The 14,289-nt window shown below is 41.0% G+C and overlaps 1 protein-coding gene across 1 annotated transcript in view; it reads left to right on the top strand.

The window, feature by feature from the left end:
- The window catches only part of adgrl3.1 (adhesion G protein-coupled receptor L3.1), a 177,674-nt gene that overhangs the window by 147,673 nt on the left and 15,712 nt on the right, over positions 1-14,289 (top strand). The window contains 4 exon segments of the mRNA XM_042484864.1: positions 2,893-3,113; positions 8,956-8,974; positions 8,977-9,024; positions 10,191-10,282. Coding sequence (XP_042340798.1) covers positions 2,893-3,113; positions 8,956-8,974; positions 8,977-9,024; positions 10,191-10,282 — 380 coding nt within the window.

Below are 14,289 nucleotides of genomic sequence, written 5' to 3' on the forward strand. Positions count from 1 at the left end.
TACGGTTAATGGTGCCTGACCTCTGCTGCTCGTGTGGAACTGAGCTCAGACGAAGAGGAGGAACAATAACAAAAATCTAAAGCTGTGTGGAAAAAAAGAAAAAAAAAGAGAGCTGACCGATATCGAGCTAATGATGCACAGTGCAGTTTTGGCTCGACTGTTGGGGTCCACATGGTCTGCATTCCAGTCACAGCCCGCATTGTGCGATCCATATGGTCCACATTCAATACGCCAATCATGGATTAGGAACTTAAACCTCTCTTGGATGCAAGTGCTTGCACAAAAAATTGCATGGGTCAGATTTTCAGTTGAGACATTCTGCTTTAATTCGTCGGGGGCAAGGTCGCCCAAATATGATCAACATATGCTGGAGGTGATGACATCGTCTTACTGCGGGTGTACACAATGCAGCATATAGACATCTGAGTGCTAAGTTTTATTTGTGAGCTGTTTGAGTCATTACAGAGTGTGTCTGTGGGGGGAGGAAGTGCTCAGGGCTGTATCCTTTATCACCCCCATAGTATTCCAGCAGCCTTAGAGCAGCCTCGGGCCTTTGCATCCTGCTGAGTGCTGAATGGGAAAAACATTTACTCGTTTTGACACTGAGCTTTGTTTTTTTTCTGTTTGTGTGGGAGGGATCACGTTTCTTTGTATGTATGCGCGCCGCCGCATTTGTGTGTCCCGTTAATTACCGGTGACTATTTGTGACCTCCATTAACATCTTCAGCGTCACTTAGCTCTCAGCCGGTTAAGCCAGTAATTCCAGCAGGGAAAAACTAAATGACTTTGCATAAGCAGCCACTTTTTTACCTGTGTGTGTGTGTGCATGTGTGTCTCAGTGTGTGTAAGCTACACTGTGCGATCATTAGAAATGGAAATGAGTGACTCCCTCGCCCCCTTAACTCATTGTCTCTCAGACATTAGGTAATTGTCTCTCACTGCAAACTCCTCCATTATGAAAGTCTGTCTGTTAGCTCTCCCATTCAATGATTTAGGAGTGACTCTTTAGATTAGAACATTGCCACTAACGTGACGGGCCAGATCTCGCCGCTCGTTTTTTGTTTTTTTTTTTTCCATCGCCTTCTTCTTTTAAGCGCCCCTCTTTTCTTCCCAACCCATTGCCTAAATTGTTAATGCAGTTTTAGGTTTGATACCCCTCTTTCATTTTCCTGCTGCTCATCTTTTTCTTTCTTTTTTTTTTTTTTTTACATCCAGAAAACTCTCGCAGGGTTTTCTAAGTATTTTATCGTATGCCTCTCGAACTCTTTTACATCCCTTTCATCCATCACTTTTTGGCTACTAACAATGTGATTTTGAATCCATTTACTCACTTTCAGTGTGAGTCTATATACCCACTGGCTTTCACAGGTGGGCAGAAGCACACTGTTTGGAGAGGCAAAGCAGGCAAATGTTTGGGGCTGCCTAAAAAAATAATAAAAGAAAAGAGGGGCCCCGATGGCTACTCATATAGGCATATTTTCTACTGACAGCTATAGACTCCATCAAACCTCCTACAGTGCACCCCTGCTGCTCCCCCAAAAACCCAAGTTGGGGCCCTAGAAAGAGAAGGAGCGTGTGTGTGCTTGCATAGGTGGACAATGGATCCCTGGGCACAGATATGAAAAAGGCCCCACCACCTCCCCAGCATAGGAACAGGATACATAGACTATTGTAGTGTTTTTGCCTCTTTTTTTGTGCATCTCTTTGTAATTGTTATTCATCTTTGAAGTCTTTCTTATCACTTTGTAATTAAAGTCAGGGTTTGCGCGGCCACAGAGAGAAAAGTCATGGAATATGTAAATAAGATTTTCATGCACAATGTCTCCTGAACTTTATTGTTTTTCCAATTTGCAGACATTTATGTCTGCTCTTCTTTGAGTTGGCTGCTAACTGCCACTAGCTTCTTTTTTAATCTCCTATTGTGGGTCACACACATAACACATCATCAACTTGTTACACCTATGCTGCCCATTGTCCTGTTCTGCTGGCTGTCCTCTTTATAAAGACACCGTTTTGGGACTGTGGCAGGGTAACGGTGCAATATTCCCGCCTTGAACAGGCAGTGTAAAAGGGGCTTAGGATTGCCACTGCAGGTGGGTAGCAGTGTTATATGTTTTATTTGATATTAGATAATTACAGTTCACTTAAAGCAAACAGTTCAGCTCTAATAATGGCATAAAATTTCCAGCTATTCAACATCTAAACTGACATTGCTGTTGGCTTTTTCCAGCCTCTAAAAATGTGTCAAATCTTATGAGTGCTTCGTCTCTTTCATGTTGAGCTGCTGAGTCATTTCTTGCAGGAGTTCTACTCATTTTGTTCATCGTTGGCATTGACAAAAATCGTTTTGTGTTTTCAACAGTGATGCCAAGTCACCCCCCCCCCCCCCAGCCCCCCCCCTCAGCCCCTCTTGAAAGTGGGGCTTTCTGCTACTTCTGTTTGAAATGTGGACAATCAGCAGAGGCTGCAGCACCGACTTGTCACTTCTGCTTTCTCATTTATCTGCTTAGATGACTTGTAGATGCAGACGCGGTGTAAAGTGTAAAGGGGGTTTGACTAATATTGCTATCTTGAAGTGATTTTCGAGTCAGTCTGTCGCCTATAATTGCTGTTATAGTATACTATGATTGTGAGTCTGCCTTATCCTCTCCCTCTGCTGTCTGTTCCAGTATTGGCAGCCCGATTGTTAATCCCTCACATTTCCTTCTTTATGTGATAAATGATTACTTTCTGAGTCTGACTCACTCCCTTATCTCCTGCACTGTTTGTGTCTTTTCTTCCCCCTCCACTTTCTAACTCATCAATGCAAGCGTCCTGCAGATTAAACATTTCCTGTGCATTACTGTGTTACTGTATTTTTAAATCCTCTCCATCTTTTCTTCCCCTCACCAGATTGCTTGTGCAGTCTTCGCCGCCTTGCTCCATTTCTTCTTCTTGGCAGCCTTCACCTGGATGTTCCTGGAAGGGGTGCAGCTCTACATCATGCTGGTAGAGGTGTTTGAGAGCGAACACTCCAGGACTAAGTACTTCTACCTGGCAGGCTACGGAGTGCCCGCTGTCATCGTTGCCGTCTCCGCCGCAGTGGACTACAGGAGCTATGGCACCGACAGAGTGTAAGGATAGAGGCAGAGGGAGCGTGGTGTGAGGGAAGGATGGATGATGAGGGCCAGGGAGGGAGGGCTGGAGTGCCTGCTGTCATTTTGGCTGCGTCTGCCACAGTGGACTCTACAAGCTGTGGCACTTCTGAAGAGTCAATACAGAGAGGTTGAGAGGGGAGAGAGGCGAAGATGAAGGAAGAAGGGAGGGGAGTACGGTGACAAGCAGGGAAGGGTGCACCACAGAGTGCCTGCATGAGCACAGCAGCGACAATGTGTGCGAAAGATTTAATGGGCAGAATGGATGGAGGGCGTGCACTGAGGAGCAGATTGGGAAAGGGAGGGGTTTGAGTGTGGGGGTGTGAGAATGGAGGGATGGAGAAAGGAGTGATGGAGTGGCCTGTCAGAGGTGTGTACACGTCCATACTGGTTTGCACTGGAGGGAGTAGTGAGTGGGATGAGGATATACATTAACCCTTTGAAATTTGGGCAAATTGGCTTGATTTTTTTTTTTCAAAAACATGGGAGGAAAGCAAAGAGTAACTTAAGGAGAAGTGACCCAAAAATTAGCAAGACGTTCTTTTAAAAAATTACAAGAAAAAGTAACAGAAAATTAGCAACGACAAAGCAAACAAACAAAAAAACCCATGGAAATAATCTGAAAAATACTTAGCAATTAAAATGATTCTGTAAAATAATTTTAAAATATGGATAGAGGGCAAAGAGTAACTTATCAAGACATGACCCACAATTAGCAAGAAATTATAAAAAAAAAATTAAAATAAAAGTACCTGATAATTAGCAAAAACCTAAATAGAGATAAAATAAAATAAAAATAAAAGTAAAAAAATGAAAATGATCTGAAAAAAACAGCTTATGAATTAAAATTATTCTTTAAAATAGTTTTAAATTTGTAGTTATGATCATTAGATGTATAGTTCTGGCACATTTGTACCTAGCTTTAAAAAGAAAAAAAATCCCAAAAACCTCTAAATCTACAAATTTCTTGCATTTTGCAGGACATTTCTTGCCAAGATGCTCATTGCCTTTTTTCCCCATGTTTTTGAAAGAAATTGCCCCAATTTGCTGAGTTCAGAGGTTTAAATACATGTGAAATGCGTCTTAATGCAGCACAAGAAAAGCAATGTCAATACAGAACACATGAAAACGTATTCATGCATGCTTGACTTGTACAACCCGAGACACATGGCGAGTCCAAGAAAAGTCAGCAAGCATCTCATTTATAAGTATATGCATAACAGGCCACCCACAAATACTCCCAAGTGGACATAATATGACTTTAACATGCGTAAACTGCCCACTTCATTCATGCTGGGAAAAGAAAGGCCAACAGTTTTATTCATACAGTGCATATGCATATTATGTGAATAATGTGCACTTAATGCATATGGTGCCCTATACATGTCCGTGACCTCTCTTCTGTTCTGCCACCGTATGAAAATCATAAGAACTAAAAAGGACATTAACAATGTGGACGTTGCATTGAAAAAACTCAATTGCTTATAAATGAGCGGCTCCATATAGAATGAGAAATATGACAGGACACTATAGGACTGTTAAATCATTCATGTGCTCAAATGCTCACGTCCTCAGCTGCTCTTGGGGCGCTTTGTAGTTAAGAGCTGACAGCTTTTCATGAGCTTCACATCAAAATGTAGAGGTTTGAGGACAGGGAAGTGGACAGGACAACAAAGTTGCCAGAGAACCAGGTCATTTGCTCTCTTTGGCTGAGCTGGATGGGAAAAAAGTTCAACTTTTGCTGCTGTGGTTGCATGGTATAACCAAAAGGATACCTTGTGATTAAAAATCTCCACATATGTTTGTATCAGGTCACATAATATTCAGTGGTGCTCTCAATGGGGGGCCAGGAGGGGATGGCCCCCTGGTGAAAATAATTGGAGACCAATATACTATCATTATAAGGCTATGGCACACTTTTCTTTTAATGTAGCACAAAGGTTGCGGCATCTTGTAAAACTCACCATCGGGTGCAGATTTTTTTCGTAGTAATTAGTTTAAGAAAAATGTAAAAAAAATACCCCATATTCAATTTTATCTCGCAAAATGTGAAACACGTGGACTTAGAACACAATAAAATACAACCTATTGCAAAATAAAGTGCATTTTCTGAAAAAAATGCTGCTAAGGCACAGCATGTTAACATGCCAAATACTACCAAGAACATGGCAATAAAATTGTTGCTGTACCACAAAAAGTCTCACTCTACGGCAGAGAAACTGAACTTCAAAATAAAAGTTCTGTACCAGAAATTCACTGTGCTTCAAAATAAAGTGTGTTTTTTAAACACTAAATAATGCTCCAAAGTTAGGCTAAATTTTGGTGAGAGAACAGCCAGCATGGTCATTTTCAAAGGTGGGTTCTGTTGGTACCCACTACTTTTGTTCCTTACAATTAACTTTGTCAAAGTTAAGTTGTACATGTTGTCCTTTTAAGAAAAAGGACGACATATAACGAATTAAAACAGAATTGCTGGGGTACTCAAAGTGTTAGTCTATGCACATCAGACAATTAACAGCATGAACTGAAAAATAAGAAACCAAAGTACACCAATGTGCGACTCCTTAACTTTCACATTTTCCTAGGTTTAAACTCGTCTTTTTACTAAAACAGCATAACTGAATTCCCCAAATGCAGCTTTGGCTTTTGTTCTGGTGTGCCACCCTAGGATTCTCATCTGATCACCCCTATGAAAGATTTTTGGGGCACCGCTGACAAAATTGCCTGATATGCCATGCTGTCATATGAGCCAATCTTAGCTACAGCTAGCTGGGAAGCTAACACATGGGCAGCAAGCTACATGCAACACAGAAACAGCAAGACAGACTGGCAACAGGTGAATAAATGAGCAGAGTTTAAATACAGGAAACACACGATCAACTGATTGAAAGCAGATGGTGCAGGACAAAGGGAGGAAGTAACTCTCACAGAAACAAGGAAAGACAATGGTTAGAAAAAATAAAACAGGAAGTACAGAGTCCATGGTGGATTGTTACAAGTATTTGCCTAATTTAGTTGTTTTCCGTGAATAATTTATTCAGGTGTGAACACCCGAATAAATAAATAACTAAATAAATAAATAAATAAATAAATAAATAAATAAATAAATAATCCCTATTTGAAGGCGACAAAGAATTAATATGAAAGTACGCCATGAATGCAATGCAAAAAAAAAGAACAACAAAAAAAATGTGCATTTTGAAATGAACCCTGTTTGTTAAGACATGGGCTTTATGTTAATGTACACTAACAGTTTCCTTTTTAATTAATAAATAGATTTCATTTATCTTAGAGTGCTGATGGGTGACACTTCAAAATTGGGTTGGGGTGCCTTTTTCTCATGGTCAAGCATCAGCCCTTTAAAATGCCTGTGAACATCACTGCTTGAAAACTGGAAAAAGGCCTGAATTTAACGTTGTTTAACCGTCAAGCCACACCAATCCGTATGCCACTTAGATCAATATTTCATTGTGGGATGATCATTAAAACATGAGAGTCTGAATGCCAAGCTCTGGATGAATAATCAGACTGCATACCATTAGCTAACAGACCAGGAGACTTGCCTTGAGATGATTGCTGTGGATTAGCAGTGAAAAAAATAAAGCAAACTGATGTGATGTGTTTTGTGAAAATGATACAGTGCATCTCACAAATTGAGAGTGTGTCAAGAATGCTGCACTTTCTTTCAGTTTAAGATACTATTTCACCCAAGCAATCAATGTTTCTTCTTTGAACGTCCTCATGCGTCATGGAATTGAAAGCATATTGACTATTTAAATAGCAAAGAACATTTAATCAAAAGCATAAAAATAAGTTGTGTGACTCATTTATCAGTCCGGTCTTGAAAACAGCCCCGCTTATCATGTTTGACATGACGCATCAAGACAAAACCTCTGGAAATATCATCTGCCATCCCCTGCTGTGTCACCTTGTCACACCACCATTCTCCCACATATTAGCCAGTGGCACCGAGTCCCATTCACCTCCCATAATGAAGGTGGCAATGACTTAGCAAAGGAGCCCTAATGGAGGATGCAGTGACACAGTCAGGGACCCATAATGGAGGGCTCTCTAATGTGCTGGAAATTGAAAGATTAATAATTCAAAAGCAGCTGGTCATGAATCAGTTGGCCATTTTTTGCTCTGGCATTTTTTGTTTTTTTTTCTTTACCTTTTCCTGCAACCCGTTGGGTCTGACCTCAGTGGAGGGCACTCAGGGACGGGCTTTTTTTTTCTCCCCTGGTTGCTACGATTGATGAGTGAAGATGTTTATAATATATTTTAGCATAGAGCAGTATACCTGTTACTACAAACCTTGTGGTCCAAAATGAATGTGTGTTCATGCATGTCTTGTGTTTGTGTGCGTATATTATATGTGTCCCTCCTCTTTCCTTTAACCTCATCGCAGCCAATCACAGACTCCATAAATAGCCCGCCATGAGGGCTGCATCCATAACTCAGTATTCAAATGAACACAGTCATGTCATATTTCTGCGACCACAGGATGTGGCCCTGTCATATATCTGAGCCTTGAGGGGGAAGTAAAGGTGAATTTATCACAGGCGCTCTACCCCCCCCCCTCCTTGTGTGATGTATGTTCCAGGCGCGCATGTAGTCTGTTTTCTTCATCCTGCAACACCTTCCTCACTGTTCCTCATTTTATCACTTTTTCATCCTCTGTCAGTTCCTTTTGTGTCCTCCTCTATTGTGATGCATTTGATATACTGTATGAGTGATACTCAATTTACGACCCGCAGGCCAAAACTGGAGCTTGATAGGGTGCTGGGTGGCCCCCCCAACCATTTTCTAATTTGAATTAAAATTTAAAAAATTAAAATTAAATTTTTTTTTACACTTTAAGGATATATAGGGTGTCTTTTTTTTTTTTACAAAAAAGTTCCAGTGGCAGATCCCCCGCACCACAGACAGAGGTCTTGGCTCAGCCCCTAATGTCCAAAAATTGTAGATATGTCCTAAAATTAGGGAAACTTCCTAAAATTCGAGAAATGTCCTAATGATCCTAGAAATGCCTTAAAATACAAGAAATGTCCTGAAATCCTAAAAACGTGCTCAAATCTCAGAAATGTGCTTAAATCCTTCAAATGTCTGAAAATCCTATACATCCTAATATCCTAGAAACTTCCTCAAATCCTAGAAATATCCCAAAATCCTAGAAACACCTTAAAATCTTAGAAACTTCCTCAAATTCCTAGAAATGTCCCAAAATTCTAGAAATGTCCTAAAAACCTGGAAACATGCTTCAATCCTCGAAATGTCTTAAAATCCTAGAAACATCCTCAAATCCTAGAAATGTCTTAAAATCTGTGCCCTAAAATCCCATACATTCTAAAGTCCTAAAAATCTTAGAAATGCTTCAAAATCTGAGAAACATCCTAAAATCTGAGAAACGTCCTAAAATGAAACATGTATAGGGCTGCTGGGAATGGCCCCTGACCTCCTGTCATTTTGCATAAGTGGCCCCCAAGCAAAGCAAGTAGAGCATCCGTGCTGTATGTCATGTAATGCACTACTTTTTCACCTTCTAGCTTCCCTCGTGTGTGTGTGTGTGTGTGTGTGTGTGTGTGTGTGTGTGTGTGTGTGTGTGTGTGTGTGTGTGTGTGTGTGCTGCTATGATGGATGTCCTGTCCTCTGATGGTAAATCCTTGCTACCCCACATCCATCTGGAGAGTGGAGCATGTTTTTAATCCCTGTGCGTCTTTCCTCTTCTGTTCTTCTTCCCTCTGTTTCTCATGCATGATGTCTCTCTCACTGTGTCTCTCTCTCACGCTGTCTCTCTCCATCTCTTTCTCTGTCTCCCTAGGTGCTGGCTGCGATTGGACACACATACTTTATCTGGAGCTTTATAGGCCCTGCTACGCTCATCATCATGGTGAGAAACACATACATGCACACACACACACCTACATGTGCTGGGCCGAACTGTCAGTTGCACGTTCGCGCCGGAACGACGGGTTACATTAAGGTGTCCGTTAATCTTCCTACGAGGTTTTGCCAGAGCTCCACGGCGGCATAAGTGGAAGCAGAAGGAACTTTATATGTCAATTTAATAATTCCCGCTCATGGATTAACTCTCGAGTGGGCACATATTCCAGCAAGCTGGAAATCTTTCGGAAGGACAGAGAGCACAAACGGCAGATTACGATAAGAACTCTTGCAAAGTTATGTTGCTCTTAAGCACTCATTTGATGATCCAGGCACTGTACTTCCTCCTGGCAAAGCTACTTTATTACAACGCGGCCCATTGCACAGGAAAAAAATGGAGGCGCGCTCTGCCAAAGAACTCAGCTTGACCAATTTTTCTACATGAGGAAATGTCAATGAATGATGCTTCATCAGTCAGGAAACTGTTCTGAGGAGGAGGAACAGTTCTTGTACCTATAACGAGTAAACAGAGACAGAAATAGAGTTAGATGACAGACAGAAAAAGCAAAGTATATATACTAAAAATCAGTGTTCGGGAGAGAGAGAGAGAATGAAAGCAATGGGACATGTTCCCAATTAGGTGAATGTCAGCATGTACACTGATGCTCTGTGCTCATTTTAGAAATGTCAGGCAGGCTATCACTGATCTAACTGGGGCTGTAAGTGGGAGCGGTGCAGGTGGGACTGCTCTGTTATGACTCTACGCCCACTGGTAACATATACAGCCTCAGAGACCTGGCGCAGCAGTCCAGACAGTCATTATTAAACCACCCTATCTGTGCATTAGCGGGCCAATAGAAAAGACAGCATCTGTGAGAATTGGATTTCTATTGTAACAATGATCCTCAATGGATGTAATGACTGCTGTATTTTCCCTGATGCTCAAGCTGCTGTATTTTGAGCACATAAAGGGATGTTGATTGTGGGCTGATACTGTGTCCCCCAAGCCAATTACTGCTGGAAGGAAAAATGAAATGATATGCACTGTGTGTGAGTGAATTGTTGTGGTGACATTGTGTCTTTAATTAGGCTCGTTGCTGAAGAATATTAACTTGTGTGAACGTGTGTGTGTGTGTGTGTGTGTGTGTGTGTGTGTGTGTATGTGTGTTTCAGCTGAATGTAATCTTCCTCGGCATCGCTCTTTATAAGATGTTCCATCACACGGCTATTCTCAAACCAGACTCTGGATGTCTGGACAACATCAAGTAAGTACATGTTTGCATACAGTCCTGCCATCACACCCAGTGTGCTTGTTTTTCTAAGTGTGTGTGTATGTGTGTGCGTGTGTGTGTGCATATTAAGTCAAAGGGATAAATTGTCATTTTGGGAAACATTTTTATTTGCTTCCTTTTTGACTAAAATTAAATCAGTCAGCAGCTGTTTTTAGCTTAACTGAGCAATGGAAAAATGGAAAACAGCAAGCCAAACTCAGAAGGTCAGTAAATTTTTCAACCAGCCCCTAAAGCTTCTTAAAAAAAAAAAAAAGAAATCATGTTTGCTTGATCTGTACAAAAACCAAAGTGTAAAAACAACAAGCGGTGGTTTGATGGGGAATAATGTGCAAGACTATTTCTCAGCCGTGAGAGAAATGGTTGTGGCCTCAACAAAGGGGTGTACATATTGAAATGCAGTGTGTTTTCACTGGGGCCCATGGGGTTTAGGGGGCCTGAAGAGAGAGCAGGCCTTTCAAAAAAATGTTGTGTGAAGAATGGGCTCTTGCAAGTGATTCAGATTATCACCTTTAGAAGTAGTCCTTGGTTCTAAGGATCGGCATTTTAAGTAACTTCCTTAATGGAGTATGTGTATTAAATTATTATAGAGTGTTCAAGTACTTACACAAAAAATATCTGATGTAAGAGTAAGAATTTAAATTGGCCAACAACTGGAAACAAGTGGAATCTGACAAATATTTACTGAACAACAACCAGGCTTTAATTAACCTATTTAAACCATAAATTCAGAGTTAACATAAGAAAAAGAAGCCAACTTTCTGTTGCTGCCTTTGTATAGGTTAGCACTGAAGATCGCTCTACCTCTGATCAGTTTAACGTATGCCCGGGTAGCTCAAGTTAAAACAGCAGCAGCTAACATCCAACTCTGAGACGTTAAAATAAATTCACACCAACACCGAAAAAAAAAGTCATTCGCACACATGGGAGGTTGAGTGTGTAACTGTATTTGTTGGCTGAATACTGATTTTTAAAAGGAGTATTCATGCCATTTCTACTCTGGTCAACGAAGAGCTCTCTATAATTATGCCATTTGCTATATATATATATATATATATATATATATATATATATATATATATATATATATGCCTTCAAAAAGGCAAACTGATCTATATCATGATTTCCATTTCTTTTATCAAAATAACCAGTCGCAATCTATAACAAAATCATATCTTACTATTGAATTATGTGAATAATTGCTCATTTCCTTGTTTTTTTTGTCATGTAGCCTAAAGATGTCATGGTGATTGCTGGGAAATATATTTGTGACATATATATATATATATATATATATATATATATATACACAGGATATGTAAACTCTCTATTTGATCATCATTTGAAAGTACAATATATAGTAGCTACTTTGTGCACAAAATATGTCAAGATTGACAAAGTGAGCAAATCTGCCGGTTCAGTGGGCAGCCATGCCTTTCGAGCATAAAATAAGCAGTAAGACACACACACACACACACACACACACACACACATATGTGTGTGTGCTTCATAACTCATAACAAGCGTGCACAAGGACAGTCATATTAGCGTGCACAGGGGCTCAGCGTAACTGCCTCGACTTCCTGTAAAACAGCTTATTATTGATTTTACACTTTAGTTCTTATACGGATCAAACAAACAGGATGTCACATGAGTAAGCTTTAGATTTGTTAACTTTAAACACAGCCTGGCTAAACTCAGCTAAAGGGTGCTGGCTTTCACTTCATATTTACCCTACAGGCTTAAAAGTCATCTCTATATTCCCATCAAACTCTCAGCAAGGAAGCAGATCAGTGTTTTTCCCAAATTCTCTAACCATTCCCTTAAATCCAGTGTTCATCAGTTCAGCAGCAACATGAAGCAGACTTTCTTCTCGAATCATTCCAAGATGCTCCTCATTGAAATCATCACATTATTATTCCCAGTCATGTCATTACTCATATCACCCTTAGAGAACGTCACCGAAATACGACTTCACTTCCAGCGAACACTGAGATGCCGCCTGCTAAGCTAACTAATCAGCACTGTGTTATTTCTCGTTCCAGTGCAGCTCGAGACAAAAGGCCCAGTCTAATTTAAACAATATGCCATGGCTCCGAGCTCAACGCCTCACTCAGGCGCAGCTCGGAATTTATAATGTAAATCACAAAATGGCTCGCTCATTTGATTTATCATTTAAATATTACTGCCAATGTATCTTTCATGACGGCGGTTTTAAGTAGAACTTCAAGTGGGAAGAAAAAAAAAAACAGCTGATCTTTGCTTCTGTGCAGTTCAGGGGAATGTAATCAAAAAGCCTGATGAAAGATGGAAATCAAAGAACCATTTAGAATGTGATGCTTTTGGATCTTTTTTTTCTCCCCTTTTTTAATGACTTTCCTTCGTCTTGTCTGAGCACACTAAAGGCTGAATAGATTTTAATCTATCTCACTTCATTAGTCATGTCTTATTGTGGTTCATTTACTTGTTAATCATCATCATGCCCTTTTTGTCTTATGCTTTTTCACCCCCTTCCTTTTTGTTTTCTTTGTCTCTTTTAACTCCAAGCCATCATGAGTTGTCTTTGTTGTGGATTGGCTCGGGTAAGGCCACTCTCCAATCAGGATGCCTTTCGTCTCCTTAGAGACATTTTGATTGGTTTGCTTGTCGTCTTGTTTGTCTGTGGAACCCGCCTAGAGTCTGTGCACATCCCTCAATTAACCATTAACCCGCCTTGTGGAATGGATTACGTGTTGATGAGTGATTTGTGAGCTCCTGTGACCTGCAGACCTTATGCGCTATTGAAATATTATAATGGCGAGATGTGAACGAGGGGAAACAGAGCCGAGAGAGAAATCATGACTCAGGGGAGCACTGGAGTAAGAGGTGGAATGAAAGGATGGAAAAGTGAGGGATGAGTGTACCCTTTATTGAAGAGGGTCGTCAGACGAGCTTTATTGGAGGTTCTGTCTCGCCTGAATGGTGCCACAGAGGGCAACATCGAATCAATCACCTCAGTCTCACTCACTTACTCTCCTCCTCTTTCTCTCTTCCTTCCTCTTAACTCTTCTAATATCTCAACATCTCTCCTTTTTTTCTCTCTCCTCTTTCGCCCCTTGCCCCCCCCTTTCTTTGTCTCCATCCCTCGCATGAAAGGTGATCACTGTCCAGTCAGCCAATCAAATTAACAGCCATCATCGCGGCTGTGGCAGACCAGAAAGTGTGACCTTTAGTGGGAAATGTCATTTATAATGGCTGTAATGTCCCTCTACTTACTGCCCAGCGGAGCCACTCACATGGCGGCACGCACAGCGGCACGCACACGCCCAGACGACGACTTAAAATGCGTACACATGCCTCGACATGACCACATTCCTCTGACATGTGGCCCTCATGACTCACTCCTGCATGAGCTTTGTATAAAAAGGTGGTTCACAGCCTTGAAAAACTTTTTTATTACAATTCATTCCATGAAAGTGTTACAGTCACAATTGCGCTAACAGACTTCAGTCGACACTTCTGCCTGTGAAAGCGTCTTTTACCCTCTGCCACACACTCCGAGTGATGGAGTTTGGATGGAACTCGGAGAAAGTCCTGCGCGCCTGACCTTCTCGATACTTGTGGCTGACGTCAGCTAGCTTATAACCTCCCCTGCCTCTCTTGAGATGGTATCGAAATGAGCAAATCCACTTGCTCGCTATTCTCTCACTGCTTTCGTATGAGTATAATTCTTTTAGGCAAAACCTCCCACTGTTTTCTCCATTCCACTCCCACAGTGTTGGGACTCCAAATGAACCCTCTCTAACCCCTTTCTCCTGCCTCATGATCCCATATGCATTAAACTTGGCTGAATGGCTTTTCTGATCCAGGAAAAGAGACAAGCCTCTCATGATATCCTTCTTACACTGAATCCTGCAATATTATGTGGCATGGCCATAGATTAGAACAGTGGACATAGCCCCTGTGACATCACCCATTAGTTTGTGGACTTCTGTTTTTAAGCC

Source organism: Plectropomus leopardus, chromosome 4, assembly GCF_008729295.1.
Source record: "Plectropomus leopardus isolate mb chromosome 4, YSFRI_Pleo_2.0, whole genome shotgun sequence".
In the NCBI taxonomy this organism is placed as follows: Eukaryota; Metazoa; Chordata; class Actinopteri; order Perciformes; family Serranidae; genus Plectropomus; species Plectropomus leopardus.